This window comes from Pogoniulus pusillus, chromosome 20, assembly GCF_015220805.1.
Source record: "Pogoniulus pusillus isolate bPogPus1 chromosome 20, bPogPus1.pri, whole genome shotgun sequence".
Lineage (NCBI taxonomy): Eukaryota > Metazoa > Chordata > Aves > Piciformes > Lybiidae > Pogoniulus > Pogoniulus pusillus.
The window spans coordinates 78,103-101,137 of NC_087283.1; the positions used below are offsets into that span (position 1 = coordinate 78,103).

The 23,035-nt window shown below is 42.9% G+C and overlaps 1 protein-coding gene across 8 annotated transcripts in view; it reads right to left on the minus strand.

Annotated features, from left to right (window-relative positions):
• Positions 1–23,035, minus strand: part of ANKRD27 (ankyrin repeat domain 27) — a 59,899-nt gene that overhangs the window by 18,403 nt on the left and 18,461 nt on the right. For 6 of the 8 annotated variants that reach the window (XM_064159829.1, XM_064159825.1, XM_064159831.1 and 3 more), the window contains exons 2-16: positions 14,568–14,695; positions 13,821–13,931; positions 12,732–12,888; positions 11,127–11,281; positions 10,774–10,833; positions 10,623–10,676; positions 10,478–10,543; positions 10,320–10,396; positions 9,856–9,977; positions 8,992–9,070; positions 7,986–8,118; positions 2,682–2,774; positions 1,790–1,917; positions 1,278–1,360; positions 375–490 (exon numbers count right to left, since the gene is read on the minus strand). In XM_064159829.1, coding sequence (XP_064015899.1) covers positions 375–490; positions 1,278–1,360; positions 1,790–1,917; positions 2,682–2,774; positions 7,986–8,118; positions 8,992–9,070; positions 9,856–9,977; positions 10,320–10,396; positions 10,478–10,543; positions 10,623–10,676; positions 10,774–10,833; positions 11,127–11,281; positions 12,732–12,888; positions 13,821–13,931; positions 14,568–14,684 — 1,551 coding nt within the window. In that variant the 5' untranslated portion in view covers positions 14,685–14,695. The remainder of the gene's footprint in view (positions 1–374; positions 491–1,277; positions 1,361–1,789; positions 1,918–2,681; positions 2,775–7,985; positions 8,119–8,991; positions 9,071–9,855; positions 9,978–10,319; positions 10,397–10,477; positions 10,544–10,622; positions 10,677–10,773; positions 10,834–11,126; positions 11,282–12,731; positions 12,889–13,820; positions 13,932–14,567; positions 14,696–23,035) is intronic. The other 2 variants (XM_064159826.1, XM_064159827.1) reach the window with 1 other exon arrangement.

Sequence of the window (23,035 nt, forward strand, 5' to 3'; positions counted from 1 at the left end):
AAAGTAAGCAATAATTAGCTATCCTAAATACATTGTGAACTCATTTCATTCCCTCCAATGACTGCAGTGATGGTTCCGTCTTAATCAAGAGCAGAGATATTAAGAGTCTCTCCATTTGTACTATGCATTAGAGATTTGTGTGAATAAATGGATGCATCCCTGACAATTCATAGCTGCCAACTGCTTATGGCAAATAGCTGAAAATATCGCAGTGCAGGAAAAAAGTATCATGCACACTACAATTCTGACAACATACACAAGTCTGGTAATAAAAGCTTCTCCGAAGACCTAAATGGCAGTAACAGTAGGACAGCTTAGTAAGACTAAGTATTTACATTAAGAATTTATTCCTAACTAAACCTTTTGGTGCTTACTGTAACATTTTGATACCCCTTCTGGCAGGCAAGGTGAAGTGGAGTTGAACCGTGGTAATCTGTAGCATTGACAATGGCTCCTTTGGCTACCAGCAAATCCACTAATGATGTTTGTCCTTGAGAAGTATGCAGACATTAGAAGAAAGACATGAGCTTTGCTAAGAACACTCTCACTTTTCCAACTCAAAACATGCACCAAAAAACAGGATACTCCACATTTCTGCAAGCTACATTGCATACTGAACATAGTATACTGAATATTATGTATTTAATTCCTTGATATTTGGATTTTTTTGTTGCAGAATACTGAAGGCCAAAGCTCCATAAAGGAATCTCCAGCCAAAAGCAAGCCGTGCTTGCATCTTACAAATAAGAAGAGAAGATAAAACCGTGTCACACAAAGCACACTCCCACTGGAATTCAAGATAATAATAAAGGACATTATTGATTAAACAACTCACTAGGGCAATTAATATATCTCCTAATACTGCTAATATCAATGGCATAATTAACATCACAAGACAGGAGATGGTACAGATCTGACATGCACAGCCAGCTGCAGGAGGCAGAAAAGATTAATTTCTCAATCTGCCAGTTCTATAAAACAAGACTGATTTCTGAGGATCTATTTTACTTTTTTCACAGCTGAAGGAAGAAATAAAGTGGCAACCACTAAGGCAAAAATGAACCATCAGTGAACAAACAATAACTTGGCCATAAGAAACCGAGCTTAAAAGAACATACAGCTTGGGTGTGTGTCAGGACACCCATTTCCACAGCAAGTAAGCGGAAAACAGGCTCAGGTAAAACCTCAGTTTTATGCAGTTAGAAAACGTGAAAACATAAAGGGGTAAGAAACATAAGGAGTAGAAAACACTAGCAAAGAAAGCCAACTGTACTCACCACAAACAGCAGCTATGTGAAGCGGCGTATATCCCCGGTCGTCTCGGGAAAACGGAGTGACAATGGAAGGATCATTCATTTTCCTTTAAAACACAACGTTTAAAAGCAGTGCAGTTACCTATGCAGCAGTGCTAAGAGGACAGAAAAACGGCAAAGGACAACAAAAAATTGCTTTGGGGACTTTTTCACTCTTTCTTCTTTCCCACTGACAAATTATGCTACATGGAGTCTTGCTAAGAGATGCGGTTTTGCCCAAGGTATGCAAGTTAGATTTAAGAAAAGCAATGTTTGGCGCTGTGCTTACGCAAAGATGCGGAACCTCAGTACAAGCCTGGCAGCTCCAAAGATGTTCAGCGTTCTCCTAACACTCCTCCTACTTTTTGACACCACACACAGCAGACCCTGCTGCACCCTGACGCACTACCGAATTCCTCCACAACCAAAAGCAGCACACCGGCCAAAGTAAATCTTAGACGAAGGCTTGTATTTGTGAGCATGTGCAAAGTGCTTACCCAGAAACCAGCTTCTCACATCTGTCACAGTAACAGAGTGGATGACACATTTTCTGTACGGTATCCTTATCGTTGTCACCTTGACTTAGTAATCGCTCCACTTCCTCCTGATTACCTGAAGCAATATGCTACAAGAAGCCAAGAGACAGAGTGAGGAACCAAATCAAACAGCTTCCTTTAAGAAAAACAAAAGAGGAATCACACACACATACACACAAGGACCCAACTCTAGAAGACACACTCAAGCATTGGAAAGCAGAAGCAAACAACATCACAGCACAAAACTCCCTAGCGGGCACTCGCCGTTACTGAGAATCTGTTCTTGGCTTACTTCATTTTCTGTACAAGATTAAATCGATGCACATTGTTCTCTTTAGACTTGGTCACAGAACTTGGCTCCCTCTGAGCAGAAATATGTCTACAAAATTATCAGGTCTCCAGCCATGAGCCGTGAACACATATCATTACAAGATCTGCTTTGTGTCCTTGCAGAGGCAATATTCTTTCAGATTGACAATATGAGATAAACTCAGTATGAAGTAGCTGGCAGGCTGAAAGCATTTCAGAAAGCTTTCAATTCTGAGCACTAAAAGCTGTGAGAGAAAACTGGATAGCAATGTCACATCTGTGCACTGGATGTGCCAGTCAACGCAAAGAGCAGCAGGACTTCAGCTTCATTTGCTTCCAATGTACATAAGGTGTTGAAACCTCTAAGATTGCTTTAACATGACAATGTTTCAGCACCAAAATGCACCGTATTGCAAATGCACTTCAGGCAGCTACTAAAACACATCCAACAGTACTGATATACTGAGCACTGCACATCAGCACAACACAGAAAGGTGATGCAAGGAGGTAAGCACACACAGATTCTGCCATAAAAATTATTAACCTTAAATAAGCAATCTGTTGGAGTAGCAGACATCTGGGACAACAAGTTCATCCTTTGTCTCAAAAGCAGCTTGTCACACACTCTCTCAGATTCCTGAAAGTAAGACACACAGATCAATTATCTATAAATCACAGAATCATAAAATAAGTCAGTGTTGGAAGTTCCAATCCCCCTGCCATGGGCAGGGACACCCTACCCTAGATCAGGCCACCCACAGACTCATCCAGCCTGGCCTTAAACATCTCCAGGGATGGGGCCTCAACTACCTCCCTGGGCAACCCATTCCAGGATCTTACCACTCTCATGCTGAAGAGCTTCCTCCTCACATCCACTCTGAATCTCCCCATCTCCAGCTTTGCTCCATTCCCCCTAGTCCTGTCACTCCCTGATTGCCTAAAAAGCCCCTCCCCAGCTTTTTTGTGGGCCCCCTTCAGATACGGGAAGGCCACAAGAAGGTCACCTCGGCACTTCTGCTTGTAAATGAATTTACTGGTGGAATTAAGAATTTAAAGTGTTAAACACTGTATTCACCACTATGAATTATCAGATGCACATAAAACATAAACTAGCTTCACATTTAGGACTGAGACACAAAAGACTGCACACCCACTGTTCAAAGAAGCAGGCAGATGTTCACCAGAACCATCCTCTACTGAAACTCTCCATGGACTAACTGAGCACTGATGGAATTCTGGTTGTACCAGCTAACACAGAACACGGTGCAATCAGAACAGACATAAGAAAAGACAAGAAGAACTCTAAGAGGTGTGATTCTTATGAGGAGAACTTCGGACTCTTCACTCTGGAAAAGATCTGACTGCATTACAGCAGTCTATAAAAATCACAAGAAGGCCAAAGAAAGTACTCAAAGAACAAGCATCTGCCTGTCCTCAACACTGAAGATCTGGGACACCCAACAATCACCACACGACAGGTCCAAAGAGGGACTAGGGGTAAGAGAGAGAAGAAACAATTGTTGCCTTATTGCAGAACTTATTGCCATAGGATGTTGTAAAAATCAGAAGTTTAATTTGGCACAAAAAGGCATTAAACAAACTCCTGGAAGACACATCTACCAGTGGCCATTAAAAAAGGTGGCCCAGATAGAGCTCTCCCTCTGACTCTGCTGAACTCTGCTACCTGCAGGAAAGTGAAAGATTGAAGCAGGTAGAGTCTGTAGCAGACTCACTCATAAAGCTTCCTGCTGACCACTTTGTGAGAGGGGCAGCGTGAGTGAAGCTCTCACGGCTCTGCCTCCTGTTTCCTGGGAGATTTTGGAGATGCACCTCAGGATGCACCCAAGGATACAAATGCGAGCAAAACCAGAGAAAAACCTTTATTAGACTCACATTTTGCAACAGCAGCGTTCAACCTCACGTGAACTGTAACAGTGGAAGGAAAAGGCTTTCTAAGGAAGCAGATGGAAACACTTGCATGTGGCTGGTTCCAATCAACCACTACTAATAGGAGGCAGTGAGTGTAATTTCTCTGGATCTTGTTTTTGGATAGTGACTGTCTCCTTAAAACCAGAAAAACTCCCAGCATCCATCAGTCTGAAGACCACTGCATTTACGATAAGATGTCCATGTGTGCTAGTTTGAGCCTAGCTGGAATATTTTAGTGAGAGAAGCTAGATTATAGGCTGTGATTTTTCCTAAGTGTGCGGGGGGCAGATAACACCCAAACCCTCACACCATGGTTTAGGATCCAGGCTATAGCTTCTGCAGTTAATCCTGTAAAACTCAAATATGAACTCGTTTTTAAAAGTCTTGACATTAGCAAGCCAGTACAAAGCAGTGAACTGCAGATAAATAAGATCATGTGAACACCCAGAACAGAGATCAGACTTTCTAGACATTTGATCACTTGAGCTTCAAAATCAATAGAGATGTCTCTCATAAAGCGGCCTGGAAAAGCCTTCATTGCATAGCAAACAATGTAATTGAATGTGTTTGTGAGGTCTAGAGATTAAAGTCTGACTCTGCACTTCACAGCAAGCTGTTTACATCTAAGTATGTGAAGACTGCACAAAATGCATCCATTTTCTGCAGTCCAAGCACTTCAGCTAAAGAGACCCAAGCATACCATTTCAGAATTATGAGCCACCTAATATTCCTTGTGATCAGGACTAACTTCCCTAAGAAACACTTGATCCAGAAGTTTAACAACTAGAAAAAAAAAGGTTAAAACTTTGTTGCTAATAAAATATTCTGAAGTCTAACCAGACAACGTTAGGTCCTCCACAGTGAAAGTACAAGTAACCACTATCGAGACACACTGCAGTTTTAGTACAGTTTCTTCAGCAGTGTATTTTAAAAGAGAAGTGCTCCCCAAGAGGAAAAAAATATTTCCAAGAGTTCCTTGAGGAGATACTGCTCCATCAGGAGTGCTATCTTAAGTTAACATCTATATCAGAAAGTAAGAGTCCATCCCACAGGAAACTGTGTGTCTCCAAAAAATGGCAGAACCTCCAGGTATTGGCTGAAGTACTAAGCAAGCTTGGATCCTCCAAGACAAAATTTGCTTGTATCAGCTTCACCCACACCACAGAAATGAACAAAAAAATTGCTTTGAGTGGGACTCTGAGGTATCTTAAATCTAGGTGTCTAGAAAATACTCACCCAAACACAGCCTCTTCCGATAACACTACTCTGCACACTAGGGAAACGGAGTATCTGTGCCCATAGGGGCGTGCCCAGGCAATGTGCCTGTTGGGGTTCAAGTTTCCTTTTGCTAGCTTCTCCCACCTGTGCCTTCTCCATGTCAGCTTTGTTGCCACCTATAGCCCTTTCCATAGAAGTTGAAACTGTTGCCCATTTCCTAGCAGATGACTCTAGCTCCCTACCTCATACCTTACTACAGCCCTCTGAACTGAAGGGTCATAGGAATCTAAAGGTTAACTACAGATCTGTTCTAATATGTAGCAAGTAATATTTTCCTATTATTAGTGAATAACATCCTAATATAACTCCCACAAAAAGAATGTCTCTCCAAGACCAACAAGACCTTGGGTAAAGGGATCCGGATTGCTCCTAAGTGCAATTTTCTTACTGGTGTGGTGACAACACTGACCATTATCCCGCAGGATACATTAGCTCCCCACTGAGTTTTCTTTACGCAGTTAGCTTCATTAAGGATCGGACAACAGCATTACTCAGCTGCCAAAAGTAAATCTGAAGCCAGCTATAAAATTAAGTGTAGCTACCTGGAGGGCTGTAATGAAGCCCCAAGGGCACAGCAATATTCCTGCTCACTGAAATCCCACAACCCCTTCCAGCACAATCTGGAAAAGGAAACCATGGGGAATCAACATGACAGCTGCTGCTGCTTTAGAAAACACTCACCTCCTTTAGCAGAGCATGAAGGAAATCTCAACTGCTAAGCTCTTTAAAAGGAAGAGCAATGGTATCAGAGTTCATACCGTGTTCCTCCAACCTCCTCACCACCCTTTTTCAGTTCCTGCAGCTATTTGCTACCTTCCTCTACACTGTGTACTAGGCTCTCCCTTATCCTACGCTAGAGAAAAGGGTGCTCTAGCTCCTTCCTTTCCAGCTGTGCTAGAGGGCAGGGACTCATCCACTTCCTTGTCTTCAAGGTTCTGTTGTTGACTCCTATGAAAGGCAAACGTAGAAAAATGGAATTCTTGTTGCACAGTCCCTGCATGTCTGTACCTCGAAGTGAGAAAGGGTCTAGCGCTCTAGGGCTGCAGCTGATCCAGCTGGGAGGTGGACAGAAACACCTACCACTTGTCCTATATTCGTGCAGATATCAACAGAAGCCTACATTTAGGCCTCTCAAATATGCAGTTCATATTTGAAGACAGATGCCTCCCAAAGAAATACAGGAGTTTAATGGCAGTGGCACTTCAGTTAGAATCACTTGAGGGCAATCCCAGTATAAAAAAAGCAAAGCTGCTACCTTGAACTATGTAACGAGGGATAGGCCCAAGAACACAGTAGTAAAGTCCTTATTTTAGGAATGTAAAAGCAGTAAATTCTTTTCAGTTTGCAGGCACTGATGTGAAGACAATTCTACTTGGATTCCACTTCTCCATCCAGACCAGTCTTGCTAGCTATATACTGGCCATTAATGATAGCCAGATGACTGCAGGAAGCAAGCTTGTTTGGCAGGTTCTTTTCCTTTTAAATGATGAGGTTTATTTTTTTTAAGCATAATCCAATGCAGCATAACAAACAAGAAATACCACCACAGTCCACACACAAAAAAAGTGTGTTTTTTTTTGCTTGGCTTTGGACTTTGAGAATGTACAGAGCAAACCTACATGAACCATGATAGGTTCATGGAAAGATCCCAGCAAAGAACAATACCAAAAGTAACAGAACGTTAAAATGTTCTTTTAAGTGCTTTAAGACTGTGCCCCAGATGGTTCCATCACAAGCCCTGCACCACACTGGCCTCTGCAATCAGATTCCAGTGCTTTGCAGCTGAGCAGACTGAGACACATGGAATTCACTCTGGTTTTAAGTTCACTTCTTTTGATTCCACATCAGATCAGGAAAACCTGAGTTTTGCAGGAGCAGCAAGACTGGATGACTTTACTGAATTAGTTACAAAGCTCTTACATCACAGAAGGTTCTAAATTTAGTGTCTTGATTGTCCTGCAGGGTTTTGACCTGCCCAACAGAAGGCCCATTTACACAGTAGGAAATAACTCATGCGTTCACAGATCTCCTGCCCCTGTTAGGTGAGATATCCTGAGAGTATCATTTGACCTTCAACACCACCTTGCCAGCAACCTGCATGCCCATTACACCATCGACTCAGAGTAACATAGCAATCCACATTATGAACACTGAAACACCCTCAACACAAAGGCTTACAGAGTGCCTCTAGATTCCACTGCAGTCTAAAGCCAGCAGCAGACTCCACTTTGCTAGGACACCTCAAGTTTTTTTAACAGTGTTAAAGGATCTATTTAAGCCATGCCTGCCCTCAATTACGGCCCTGCTGTCACAGTTGTCATGGAAAGCACAAACAGGAGATATTAAACGTACTGAAGACTCAGCTGTTGAAAATAGTGCTGTCATTTTTGCCTCTAATGACATGAAGAGGCAGACCTGACGTTTAACTCCTTCAAGGAGTATACACTGCACAACAAGTATGGCTGCAGAAGTAAGACATCACTGTAATCATTCAAATCATTTTAGCATTTAATCATGTAGAGTTAACTCATTTAAGTGAAAACAAGAATTCATGTTAGCTGTTGGTGTTCTCTGATTGGATTTACTCTTGCAGTCCTACAGACTTATCAAACACAGATTCAATAGGGTAAGAGTAGCTTACTGCTGATCTGTCGGAGAGGCTGCCTTGTCGTATGTATTCTATCGCAGCCTCAATTGAAGTTAGGCAGTATCCTAGTTCATCCTTCACTGAACTGCAAAGCCTGAAGTTCTTTATGTAACTCAAGTTAGCCATCCTGGAATAAAACAAATCAGGGCCATAAACCACCAAAAATAGAAGACATTAGCAGGACATACCTTAACAATGCAACCCATCTCAGACAACCCATGCAGACAGCAGGTATGCGTTAAAAAAAAACTTCCTGAAAAAGTCTTAGGACAGCAATACTATGGCTGCTCTAAGCTCTGCAGATGGACCAGAGCTCTACTTAGCTCTTAAACACTCACAAGTTATGATTTGGACACAAGGAATACAAAGAATAGGGTAAGAACAGCGGTGGGAGATTACTTTGTTTTTCAGAGGTGACCGTTTCAAGCATCATAAGCACCCGTGTAAAGTGACAGCCACAATTTAAAGGGAAAATACTAACCTCAGAGGTATGTGACACACCAAAACTAAAACTCAGTCCAAGTGGAAGACTTAGATGATCTCTTTACTGACAGTGAGCAGAGAAACACAACAGCAGAGGCTAGAAGCAGCCAATTAAGTATTCGAACCTAGTTTCTCTATATGAATCGCATCAAACACCTAGAAGCTGCCTAAAGGTTTCACAGCTCCAAACAGACAAGGAAGGACTAGTCTGTGCAACCAGTATTGACATGTAGATTTGGAATACACATGGCCTCCCATTACAAGTTTTCTCTAGGCTGGGACTCAAAAAAACAAAATGATACAGCACTTGAATTCCCAACAGGTTCTCAGCTCACTCATACCAAGGATCTGTCTTTGCTGTCTGTCCTACTAAAAAGAAGTTAGTTTTATGCATTACATCAGTCCCTCTCACACTTGTAGAAAGTTATTACCACATGTTCAGACATTTGCCCCTACAGCAGCATTACATGTAAGATGATATGATGGAGCTCTCTATAGTCAAAATATAGTTACATACCAGTTTGGAATTTCTGTTTTCACAAGCAAATACAGCAAAACAGAGAGAAGATCATCTGCACACATGGTTTCCACGTTAACTAAAACAATAATTTACATCTTAGGTTAGTTATACTACAGCTCGAAACAGCAGTAATATCTAGAATACAGCTCTGTCTCCTAACACTAAGGGCCACCTGTACTAGCAGAGAATCCATTGAGTAACCAAGGCAGCCCTCCAAATGACCTCAATCTCCTTCTAAAATAGGCTACGGGAGTCAAAACATACAGAGTTTGTGCTGTACATGTTGCATTTTTGTCACTAGAATCTACTTCTTCCTATACAGTAGGAGCCAGAGCACTAGCACACCACTTTCAAAATTGAGAGGAAAAAATACTCTGGAGGTTGATACACTTTTCCATAACCCAGGAGTCTTCTTGGGGAAAGGAGGAGATAGAAAGCATAAGTTCACTGCACTATTCCATTTGCTTAGTGGAAGAGGCCTATCAGCAAATCTTTTCTGTAATCCACGGCAGCATTTTCAATGCAGCAATAGTTTTATTTATCCCTCACCAACACAGCATTTTGCAAAGGATCTCTAGTGTATAAATTTCAAACATACAGTGCACAAAATGGGTAACCTGATTCTCCTGTATAAGAAAGTGCTCTAGCTAAAGCATGAACTAACCAAGCACCCCATGAGAAACTGCTAAGGGCCTTTCTTGCTTATATGTCACTTAGTTTGGAGACCAGCAAGGCAGACTCCAGCTTAACTGTGTTTAACCCACAAGCGCTATTCAAACAGCTTTTTATATATCAAAGTCCTTTATGTGTGCTGGTTAAGAGTAAACTTAAAACACGGTTATTAATTTCCCAATTACTGACCTCTTTGGCTAGGAGATTGCATGACAACTTGTACCACTTTTCGTAGACAAAGCAGCTTCTGCTGAGGGGAAGTGCACCTGTTCAGCTGGCCCAGCTCTCGCTTTGCACGTGGTATATTGAAACTAAAAACCAATGCAAAGAAATGGTTAGCATAGAGCTCCGGTGCAGAATGGCCAAGCCAAGGTTTAACTCGTCCAGAGTCTAAAGAACGGTATTAAAACATTTCCACCTCTGCTACACGCACAGCTGCACTTCTGTACCCTGTGGATGAGTGGGAAGCGTAAGAATATAAAAGCAAAGGCTAACCAGCAATGCAAAAACTGCCTAACCCATGATACTTAAAGGGTTACCTTGCCACCTCAAAGGGACAAAAAAAACCACTTGCTATAGTCTGAAGGAAGATGATTTTTGGCTGGCCTGAGACCTGTTTAAGACAGGATCTCAATGACTCCTCAATCTCTCACCTGAACTCTGGCTTCACTCCAGCATCTTTCTGCTGCAGGTCTTGAAGGCTCCTCGTGATTTTGTTAAAAGCAGCATCCTAATCGGCAGAAAGACAGAGCTTTTTACTTTACATGCATCAGGTTAATACAACCGATCTGCAGCAACTGAACAAACTTACCTCACTTGCCTCCATAGTCCCCACATATTTAAAAACTAGGTCATAAATAGCATGGTGGATATACATCTGCAAAAAAAAACAGTACTTTAGGCATGAGAGTAAAAAAATAGCTTGCTAATTATTTTACTTCATTTCAGATGCTTACTTCAACTGCTTGTTTAATCAGATTCATTTGCTCTTCCTGCTTTGCAAGCATCTTCTAGAAAAGTAAAGCCACACAAACAGCAAGAGGAAATTAGGCAATTTATTGCTTAGGTACCACTGTGTGCTACGTATTTAGTAGAGTAAGTGTTTACCAAGTGTGAATCTCTCAAAAGATGCTGGAGACATTTAGTATAAAGTGCATTGACAGAGTCCTGGGGGAGGAGAAAAGGAAAGAGCAATCAGACTCTGGTAAATCGCACTTGAAACAACAAAGCAGCTAAAAAGAGAAGTATTCCCTGCCTTAGAAATGTGCACTACGGTAAGATTTTTAGGTAGAAAAATTACTTCTACCCAACAGTTAAGATGTAACTAACAATTACTAATTCTATTTGCTCTCCTCCCACTTTCCTCTACTCTAAACCACCTTGACAGAAAAGCCTGGAACGACAGAGATAGCCAAAGCAGTAAACTTAGTAAACTAAGCATCAAGAAAGGAGATACTGACTATGTAGTGACGGAGGCTTTTCCTTTCATGTTCTTTACATGTTCTGTGGAAAGATCCTATGTATTTATCAAACCTCTCACAGTGCCTTCCCAAGAATCCTCTAACATCTTCAATATTTTTAAGAGAATAGGATTTTGATGAAGCTGTAGATTCACCTAAAATGAAAGCCAAGAGTTAACACAGATTTAACGTACGCATGGTACTTTTCATCCCTACATACACAGCCAGCCTGTGTGCAGTGAAACATGAGTTCAGCTTACCATACCTTTAACTGAAGGCATTGCTTTTAACAAGAACTTCATGCCTTACATTTACAGTAGGCTCTGTTGCCCTTGCATCAGATGTCTATGTACCATACTTAAAACTCATTTCACAAGCTTCTTTACCCTGAGATCATTTATTGCCATATTCACATAATCTGAGGGCAAGTCGAGCTTGAAGGCAGAAAAGCCCATTAGGGTATTGCCCGAATGTGCACGCAGGAAGGCAGCGTGCACCGAGGGAGCTGTAAAAATCCCATCTCGCATTTACATAACCTCTGCTTTATTTAGATGCACTTTCTCCAAACAGGAGAGCAAAGTAGCTTCATGTAACCATTAATCCAAATCCACTTTCCTCCTGAATAAAACAACTGAATCCCTCACATAAAATTCACATTATAACTTTACCAAGTTTTTTTCCTAGGCAAGACTTTCTTTTGCAAAGTCAGCCAACTAATAACAGGCTTTAACACATTTCAAATTACTTGTAAAATTACAGATCACCTCAGTTCTGAAAGACTGCTATAGAACTACATTAAGTGATGACTCAAAAAAGGACTGTCACAAGAACAATATTGAAGATTTAGAGGAGTAATTACAGAATTTATGCCAACTATCTCTTTAGAGAACACCTTTCACACCCTGTCATCATTTGTTTCAAATAGCTATTCTTCTGTATTTAGGAAAACCAGATGCTTTCACGGCAGAGAAAGCCTATGTTGTAAGAAGCTCCTGTTCCTTTTAATTAATAAACACAGACTGTTCTACAACTTCACAACAAAATCCCCATACATCCACAGCTTTAACAGTAGCCTTGGAAAGAATGTTTCAGCCTTAGCAAGAGCACTTTCAGTTCCAGGACAAAAAAAAAAAACACATTCAGCTTCAACAGGCAGACCACTGCCAGGAGAGTTGCCACACAGCTATGTAATACAGCTTCTAACCACTGATGAAGTGACCATGAAATATTTTACCTCTCCAGGGCTGGGTTATTTTGGCATAGTCATCTTGCACCTCAAGACACATCACGTGTAAGACCAAATCCCTTTAAGCGGTCAGCACTAACCTGAGTATTGCTAAAAGCAATTCAGCCTGAATCAATTATTCCACATGATTTTTAGTGCTGCACCTGGGGCACAGACCCTACAGACCTTCGTTTGCCTGGCAGCTACTTAATATTTCTCTGCAGGAGCATATGGACACCCGCCCCAGAAGGCTAGGAAATGCCACGAGCTTCCAACCAAGCCAATGCTTTTCCAACTGGAAGAAATGTATTAAACATGTGGACCATACTAATTTGCTCACTGTACAAACAAGGCCACCAAGCTGAGACTTCAGTACATACTTGAGCTTTCTGTTCTTTCCAGTGGATGAGCTATGCATAATATACTAAAGCTTTCTTCTTTTTCATTGTAAAACGTTTCCTCAAAGAGAACAGGTACTGAGAGATGAAAATTAAAACCAGTTCCTAAAACGATGAAGTTTCCTTTTATGAAGATCTCCTGAAAAAAAATGAAAACCAGATCAAGTACAGAACTCCACCTCTTCGACTTCCGCACCGCATGGTCAGATTTCCAGGGAAAGGCAACAATCGCGCAAGACTCCAGAGATCCCATTCTCGTGACGTGTACACACTGGAACAGACTCATCCAGCCTACGATGGCCAGCTACACCTTACTCATAACTATTTCCTTTACAAGTCTACTACTAGAGAAGGTTTCAGACTATCTCCAAGGTCCAAGTGATTATTTGCAGATTTTAGAGCACTTTTACAGAGGAAATTACATCAGAAAAAACACCACACATCTTGTCTACATTTCTCATGCTCAGCTTTATCTCCTTGAGCAACTCTAACAAAGAATTTTCAGTAGGAGGACCTGGATGACAGCCTGCAAACAGGCTGCAATCAAGCAAAGACCCCACGAACCTACACAGTGCTAGTATCAGTTTGCTGACTTGCTGACCCAAGGCAGTTACTGCTCACTGAGCTGAATGCACAAGGCTTCAGACTGAACTCAAACTGTCACAATTACGTCTCAAGCCTTGGTGAGCTTGCATCTGCATACCATATAGGCAGGCTATGGTGTGTCTGAAAGCCAGAAACAGTTATGTAAGTGATAAAGGCCATTCAGTCACAAAAAAATTTCCCACCAGCCACAGAACACATCAGCTGACAAAGCTGCTTGCCACAGTAGTGTGCTGAAATCAAAGGCAGCCTTACCATCTGAATTCTTCTTGTGTACACACAAGAAGACAGCTTTTGCTAGAAAGCAGTGTATCGTTGAGAACTTTGGCTTAAATGGCCAAGATACTACTCTTGCCAGTGAGCAGTATCCAGCTACCTCTCCTGCAACTAATAGTTCATGGTATGAGTCAGCTGCAGTGAAGCATTTGTTGGAGTGTCCCCAAGCTACAGATAACAGAACAATAATACCTTTCCATTTACAGTCTGAAAGTTTTCCTCCAGAGGCTTCAAAACATAAGATTCAAACTGGCAGGTAGAGAGACTGCTGCTTGAAAGGCTTCCTTTGCATGGAACTAACACCTAAAACAGTTAGATTATGCTTTAGAGATAAATGCCACATATCACCAACTAAACACCAACAGATTTTGCCTTCAGAGGCAGCAAGCAATTCAATTTGCCTTATAAGCATTTGCTAGCAAATGTATAGCAACTATAGCTGCTTTTGTTTAAGTAAAGAAGAAATGGCCCTTGATAGGCATCCAGGCCAGTAATTAACCTAGCAGTTTCAATTAGTCACTGATTTGGAAAAGGATGACAGATGTAACTGAAGCAGACAACACTATAAGAAGGGATGAAATCTTAAATTCTTAACAGCAGTCATCTAAATGACTTACAATTAGGCAGCTAATAAAAATGAAGTATATTTTCAAGGTAAAATAAAATCCAAAAGAAAGAAGGGGGGTCTGACACACACTAAACTGGCAGCTTGAGACATTCTTAATTGAAAAGCAACACATGAAAACCACAGATGTTACACACATGCTGAAAACATATTTCACTGTCAAGGAATAAGCAGCAAAGTAAAAGTCATCCTGCCTCACACCTAAGTTTCATAGACTTGAACTAATCTTTAGATGTGTCACAGCAGGCAGATGATTTGAATTCATATAGCTCCTACTGAATCACCATGTTTTAAATCTACTTATCTATACTTACAACACCATGGAATTCTGCAACTTTGCTGCACAGATCAGGACGCCGCTTCTGGATGGCTACATAGAAGGGATTTTTCAAGATGTCTTCATCGTACATCGCCATACGGACAGCAGACATCCCCGGATCTTCTAGAACACATAAGGAGAATGGGCAACGTATCATACACGCGACCTGTTAAAACAGATTTGTGACTACCTAGGTGGCAGTTTCACCCCCCTTGTCTAAGAGGTCTTGATGTAAGCAGGCAATGACATGCTTAACTGAACAGGTACCTGGAGTTACAGAGAAGTCATGCAGAAAGCTTACTTGCCATGAATATTCACTTCCAATTACAGTTATGCTCTTAGTGTCTCCTTAGGCCTTCCAAGCATTGGAGTCTTATAACACATGCTATGTTTGGCCAAAACTTAGGGGAGAAAGGAAGAGCTACACTACCACTTTGATACATCAGCTCATTTGCTCTGCTGAGATCTAAAACAAGTCAAGAGACACAACAGCTTCTTTACAGCAGCTTCTACTGCATCACAGGACAATCCTTCTGGTATGCTCAAGCAAGCCTAAAACTCCCCTGCGTCATATTAGTGACTGATACGTTCCAACGAGACAACCTGATAGTGTCCAAGACACACCCTCACGTATGGCAGTCCTCAACTTTCCAGCAGAAAACACAGGAAAGAGAAAGACTGAGGAGATACAAATATTTGTGTCATGAATAAAACGTCGCTGCGGTCACACCTACTCCCAAGGCTAAAAAAACAAGCGAGAGCAGGCTGACGCCTAACATTTGGCAAAACAGGGAGAAAAGTGACAAGAGGCAGAACCCCCAAACCATAGGCACTGGAAAAGCTGTCACTAGGTGTGCCACAGCAAAAAAGATGATCTCTTGGGGCACTAAACCCTCAACTGCTTCTTTCCTCCATTCTAATGCTTCATAAACCGAACAACAAAACCTAACTAAAACATAGCATATCTAGGGTGAAGATTTATTTCCTACCCTAGACCCAAGGGCAGCAAAGACTCTACTTGGTCTCTCCTGGAGTAACTTCAGAATTATTTTATTCAAAAGACTTGTGATTAACAGGCTTTAAAGTGCTTAATTAACTAGTCTATTCATGGCTTTTTGCCTCATCCCACTTCTCTTAAGAAATCAACAGCACTTACACAATTTCCTCATGCAATTTCTGCCCTAAGAAAGGGTGAGAACAGCAGCAGAACTTTAACTGGAATAAACCACCCTTACACAATGAGTAGTCCCCTTCTCTGAAGTGTGGAATTATATCTAGCTATGATTTGCTCAGTGGGAGCTTCCTACACCTGTTCTGTAGCACTTGTACAATCTCATTACCTAAAACTGTCCTGGTACTAAGGCAGTGTCGCTTCAGCTCACGAAGAGCACAAAACCACGGCACGGCTGTTTGACAGAGCGGAACAACATACACCCAGCTCCCACTCATTTTCATATAGCGTTTGAGCTTCAGCTATGCTGTTCACCAATTCACAGGCTTAACTTAGCAGGCTGGCCTGTCCTTACAGTTAGGCACAAGGAAAGCTCCCTAGAGACCTCAACACAAACATGACCAGCTAAAGCTGCAAGCAATTTCCGCCATCAAGTTAGCACTAGTTACAGCTTGGACAACCTTGGGTTCTATCTCAGCAGTGGCAGGTAACTGCCTCAGTCTTCCTGGGAAATTCCAGGTGAAATGGTTCACTTGCTTTCAAAACATACAGTAGAAGAGCATCTGTGAAAGAATACTGATTCAGCAGTCTCAAAACCGTTCTTTGGAGCACAGATCTGAAGTTTGTTAACATGAATAAGGAAGAAAACATTTGCTCCCGACGCCTTCAACAGCCTAGCCAAGTTCAGTAATTACAAGGCCTCAAACCTTGGAAAAAGTGCAGCTCTGCCCTACTAGTGCTTTGGTAAACAGGACGATCACCAATAATTCCAGGGCTGATGACTGCTATAAATACTTTCTGGCAGGCAGCTGCAACTCAAATTCAAGCTGTGGGTTGCCTCAGCCAACAGTGGGGATAAAAGAGAAGGCAATACAAACCCAGCAGCACGTCTGCTGCTGGAACACAGACAATTCACCACTTATCCATAGAACACTAGGGCTAGAACAGCACCAGTTAGCTACCAAAAAAAGCCCCACCTGCCTAGGCCACAGTTCTAAGACCTTAAATGACTGCATTTTACAGTCCAAACATGGATCAATGTCAATGTATTACACACAAGTCAGACATCAAGCAGGGCTGTAGGTACACACACATGATGTATTCAAGTCTGCCACAGCAAGGTTTGTTTTGGAGCCTTACAGGTTCTGAGTGTTGCACTTCCAAGGATATGATCTGGCCAGAGCAGAATCTGAAGTGAGAAAGGAAAGAGAATCCCAGATCTAAACCAAGAAATGCAGGGATGTTGTTTATGCTGAAGCAAATGCATGAAAGAGGCAAGATTTTTTTTTCCCCTCCAGGCCAATCAAGCTCTTAGGGAAGGACTTCTTTTCCACATCTATAGAAGAAATAAGCCTCATCCAAAGAAAACAGACTTGGATTAGATATCAGGAACACCTTTTCAAGAAAAGGTAAAGATATGTTTCAGACCACTTGAACAGCTACCAAGCCTCTCATATTGCAAATCTTTCAGAAACTGTTAAACAGACCTCTCCTAGAGATGAAGACTGACATAGCAAAGCTAGAAGCCTAGATTAGGGTCTCAAGGCACTTTCTAAATCAAGATTTTGCTACTGCAGCTGGCCTACTGGAGGCATCTTCATCTGCCTTTTTATTTAGTGAATTCATGTTCAGTATCTGGTTGTGTATTAGATGAGATTGCGACAACCTTCAGACAGTGATGGAGAGGATATTAGGACAGCATGTGACTGTCCGGGAGAAGAGGACATTGACACAAGAAGGCACAGGAGCAGGAGACTGCAGACAACTGCAGTGCACAAGTGTCTCCCCTTGCTATAGCCACATTGTGACATTTTGCACACTTAAGTATGTCGTAAACTGAAAGTTTCTTCCACTAATAGGAAAGGGAAGCAGAAGACAAACTTCTACAAATCCTCATCGAGATAGAAAGCTGTATTTCACCACCAAAAAACAGCCCACAACTGAAAAGCTTTGTCTGGAACAGAATCAGAAGTGGCATTTAATTCCCTGGCAAAACAGGAGGAAGAGATTCATGGGAGGAGGGGAGCTTCCACCGAAAACCTGAGTTTATGAAGTTTGCTGCCTACATGATTGATGTAGCTCTTAAATCATTACCTACAGCTGCAAAAAGACAGACAATTAGAGTACTCTAAGAATCATTTTGGTTGACAGATCATCACAGGAAGATCTTGACATTATAATCTTCAGTTCCTGGTTCATGAGTTACACAAATAACTAGGTTTTAAAACACTTAGTGGTAGCTATGAGCACTTTTACTACAGAACTACTGACAACGTTGAATCAGCAAGAAGTGAAAAGAAACTGCATTCTAAACACTGAAGTCTGGAATTTTAGCTAGTGCAATGGAACTATGATGCTGTGCTTCAATAAGCCAGCTAGAATTTTCAGTTTACATGTGTATTTGTCATTCATCTTGAGCAGAAGCAGATTGTGAACTCTGAACTGCTCACCACACACATTCCCACACAGCAGCAAACAGCCACCACTACATAAATCAGTAGTGTCTTGAGAATCACCATTCTGGATTTACTTCTCTTTTCTCCCTTCCTTGCCCCTGCATGTACTCACTGCTACATTTGTGGGTAGCTATCACATCTGATTAAAATATGAGTGTGAAAGAGTGCACTACTTATTAACTGAAACAGTGACTGTATTGACTTGGACAGCATTCTCCAGAGACAGACCTCTGGATGTATAAACCACCTACAGTTTAAGTAACTACAAAAAAACAAAGGACTTTACACTAAACAATCTATTTTAGTCTACAGAATCAAGCTTCTCCAAATTTTGGCATATAAACGTTTGAGATTAAGTCAGTTTCTTTCTACTCCAAAAGTGAAGTGCATCTGAAAATACTGACTAATGCATTCTTGTAATTCTAGGAACACATTAGAATACTCCATTGAGACTTTGCTGGCAGAACACAGCACCCAACTTCAATCTAATTTAACTTGTGAAGGGAAGGCTAGCAGCAGAAAGGGATACAAACTTCATCTTCTTGTTGCACCTTGGACAGCTTTAGATTTATTAGCACTCAGTAGACAAAGCTTTCTGTATATTACCAGAGCAGTTTAATGCTTAGCAGAAGACCCACTAAAAACTGTCATAAGCCACATTCACTACGAAGCTTATTCAATTTTATCAAGCTGTGCCATAAAGCAATGCACAAGTATTTATGTTATGTAAAAGGTTTAAACGGAGTCACTTAAGCGTGGGCTCGTGCCTGTAAACACAGAAATAGCTCAAATTGCTGGAAAAAAACAGAAGCATTATGTTACTGGTTACAACAACAACAAACATAATCATGACCTTAAAACAGCCAAATCCTTGCTCGTTTAAGAGTAGAGTGATAATGCTAATGATTAAACTACACAGTACAAGGGACAGCTGTAGTGAAAAACATACAGTGGAATCTAAGCACATCACTGCTTTCTCTAAAACACTGCTAATGAAGTCTTACGAGCTTGGTGCTGAAAACAAGTAGGATTTAACTATGAGAGGTTTTGTCACTGATGGTGTTATCCTTTGGAGATGTTCAAGTGAGGTACTTTTTATACATGAGGTTTCAGTTTCTTTTGAGAAGCACTTAGAGCTTTAGACAGTCGAAGCAGATGTCATTGTGTCTGCATTTTCACTTGGCAGCAACATCACATCCTCCTCCAAGGTGTACAACTCTTTACTCAGTTCCTAGGCACATCATCTTTCCAGTCACACCACTGCCAAAACAGCAGGAAAAAATGCCTTTCATGAAAGAATTAGGGATACAAACACTTCATATTCACCACTGCACAGTGTGAGATTCCTTGTTTTCACTAAACTATTTGTTCTGGCAAAATATTCAAGACAGTAAAACAGCTACTAGACTTGGCTACAAGCACTAGCCTAGCTCAGTAACCTGAAATCTCTCCAGGAAAGCAAGCTGGGATGCCAGCACTAAGTACATCAGTGTCCTCTCCAGGAAAATCCAGCTATAAAGAAGCAGAATGCCATGTTCTCCATCATCTTCAACACCAAGACTCATTAGCAAATCATGTTCAAGAGGCATCAATTCACTGAATTTTACTTGCATAATACCACTTAGATTCCTTAGTCTCCCACACTTACACTCCTTACACTCCTTCTTAGTCTCACATGAGGACACCAACTTCATCTCAGCTTGCAGACCCTAAAACAACGAAGGCTTAGCAAAACGGTAAGTAGAATACTGGTTGTTGAACTGCAACTGCAAAGCTCTGAAAAAACCACCCAACAAACAACACACCACCAAACAACTGGGGAACAGTTGAATCCTCCAGACTTTTCTTTTTCACTAAGTGCCTTTTAATAAAAAGCACCAATTGTTAGTAAGAGCAGCCAAAGCTAACCACATCTTAGAGCACTTTGCAAGCACTTTGCAGGAATCTCACAGTGAGATCTCACTGCATTACTGCTGCTCATTCACCTCACTTCAGGGCAAAGGTGATAATCTGGCCTGGAGCTCTCAAATCGACAGTCACATCAAGACAAAAAAAATCCTTCCTCTATTTCTGAGCCCCTAAGAAACCTTACTCCCTCCCCTAGGGGATGAGCACCAAGCATCTTGTGAAAAACAACCGAGATGTTCCAGTACACCCTGTCCACCATGAGAGCAAAGGAGGAAGCAGGCTATCCCTACTGCTTTTAGATTCAGATTCATCTTCTTTATGTGAAACTCAAGTGCATCAGAATAACATTGCTCTATAATCCTATAATTCAGACATGAAATTGCATCAGTCAGTTCAAGGCTTCCCAGCAACCAGGGGAAAACTCAGCTTTCTGACCCCAAAACCTAAGTCTGACAGTGATGGAAAAAGGTCTGGACAAGAGTGGTCAGCAGCACTTCAGGAAGATGCTCATTTCTTTCACCATCTCCCCTTCGGGTATACCTTGCTTCTGGTAAAGGGTTAAAAGCTGGCACAGGACCTCTTGATGATGGTTTTGTCTCTGCCCAACGCCCTCCCCAGTCCTTTTTAGGCCTAACAGCTCTGGCTCTCCTAACACTGCTCCCACCCTTTTCAGGCAGAGCCTACAGCAGTTGCCAGCAACCAGGGAGCACTGTGCAGTCTGGTTTATCTCAGTTCCTCAGGCAGCTTTTCATTATGAACCTCACCCTCTAATACATTAAAACTAAGCTCATTGTTGAGGAATGGCTAAGAGAGAATGGGCATGGAGAATATATGAAATTAGTGGGTCAGCAGAATGAAGAGATTGCAACATGCTGATGTGACAAAGTGACCAAGGACACTGTCCTTGGGCAAAGTGGTAAACAAGGGGAAAAAGGATGTGTTTCCTGTTATGAAGAAGGAACACAATACTTGTTTTGAAGGAAAGGACCACACAAGTGCATCCCGTAGAGCTATAGATAAGCAATTGCTGACAGTGGAATACCTTAGCTGCTTGCTATAAAAGAACGCTGCTGCTCCAATAAAGTTGTCACCTGCTTATAATCCATATTGGATTGGCTGCGGTGTCCATTTCTTTCCTTCTCCCAACAGTGGCGCCCGAACAGGGACTCCTCATTCGAAGGGGTTAACCGAGAACTGGGAGAAGACAGGACCGGTGAGCGGGCACCGGAGCGGCGACGCCGTGGCCGAGAGGGCGGTCGGGGACCCAGCGGGGCCCGGGGGTGAGAAACAGCTCACTCCCTCGCAGAGCGGGAGGCGTGATTAAGGCTGGCCAGCATGGATAAAGAGGTAGCGCTTTCTTTGCTCAGAAGCTTTTTAGAAAAGCGAAAAGTGGACTATAACCTAAGGTTATTGCCCGGCTTGTGTGCCTATGGTTGCACGAAGGGCTATTTTAAAACCGGGGACGCTTACTTTGACGAAACCGAGTGGCGAGCATTCGGGAGTGATTTATGGGATGACGTTATCAGTGATAAGAGGGAAGCTAAGAAGCTCCAAGTGCCCTGGCGAGAGACGATAAATGCAATTAAGAGATACAAGGCAGAGAAGGATCTTGCCGCTGCCGTAACGCTGAAACTTGATAAGCCTCAGTGCCCGGAGGGCCGGCCAGGGAGAGTTTTTCAGCTGCTTGCTCCTGGCCCCCCCTCCGTGGGGCTACCGGTAACGGTTGCCCAAACCGCGGCTGAAGCCGGAGCTCTGTCTTCAGCCGCCACCTCACCACCGCCGTATTCATCAGAATCGCCGGCACAGAGTGAGGAGCCCTCCACCTTCCCCACTGCCCCACCCCGCAATAATCCCTTCCTCACTGAAGCGACCACCCAGACCTCGCTGCAGGGGTCGGTCAGCGGCTCCACTGCCCCGTCCCGCTGCGGCGATTCGGACAGCACCGCGACTGATGGGAGCAGTAGTGATACCAGTGAGAACGAGGGGGCAATGGAAGAAGTGTTTAAAAAACTGTTTAAAAAGCGGCGGCGTAAAGACAGGGCGTGGGCGGTGCGTGCAGGAAAGGAGGAGGCTCGGGAAGAGGAAAGGACAGGAGAGGAGAAAGACTCAGGGACTTCCGTGCCCAATCAGCTGCCCCCGCCGAAATGCCAGCCGTGGCATCTGATAGCGAGACAGGCTGCAGCCGCGGGCGACATGGAGGCTGCTAATGAGCTGCTCAAGGCGTGGCCAGTAGTGTATCAGCCACAGGCGCGGGGCCAGTTACGGGGGGAGCATGAAGCCTTTGACTGGAAGCTGCTAACGCAGCTCCGGGAGACGGTTAGGCAGTCGGGGCTGCACGGTGAGCCCGCCCGACAAATGTTGCAGTATGTGTTCTCAGCAAGTGGGACATTAGTGCAGGAGGACATAAAGCAAGTAGTGCGAATGATTCTAACCCCGTCCCAGCAGATGCAGTTCACCACTCAGTGGGAGAGGTACTGTCAGATGGCAGCCACGCTCCCTCGGGCACAAGGGGACCCCCTGGCAGGAATGACGGCAGAACAATTACTGGGCAAGGGCCGCTATGTAGGGGTACAGGCTCAGCTAGTCCTACCCCCAGCTGTGCTGCAGGAAGCTATGAGACTGGCACAAGTAGCATTGGGGGATGTGAAGGTAGGGACCCATTCTCCCTCTTACCTATCCGTCAAACAGAAGCCAGGTGAGCCCTATAGCAGTTTCCTGGACAGGCTGCATGAAGCCCTTGCACTATCGGGTCACTCTGAACATGTAACAGACACCCTTGGTAGGAAGTTAGCATTTGAGAACGCCCTGCCACGGGTTCGGGAGGTCCTGGTTACTCTGCCGCAAGATGCCTCGGTACAGGACATGTTAGAGCGCGTCCAGCGGCTGGAGAGCGTGGGGGGTCAGTCCGGTCCGGGAGCATACCAAGTG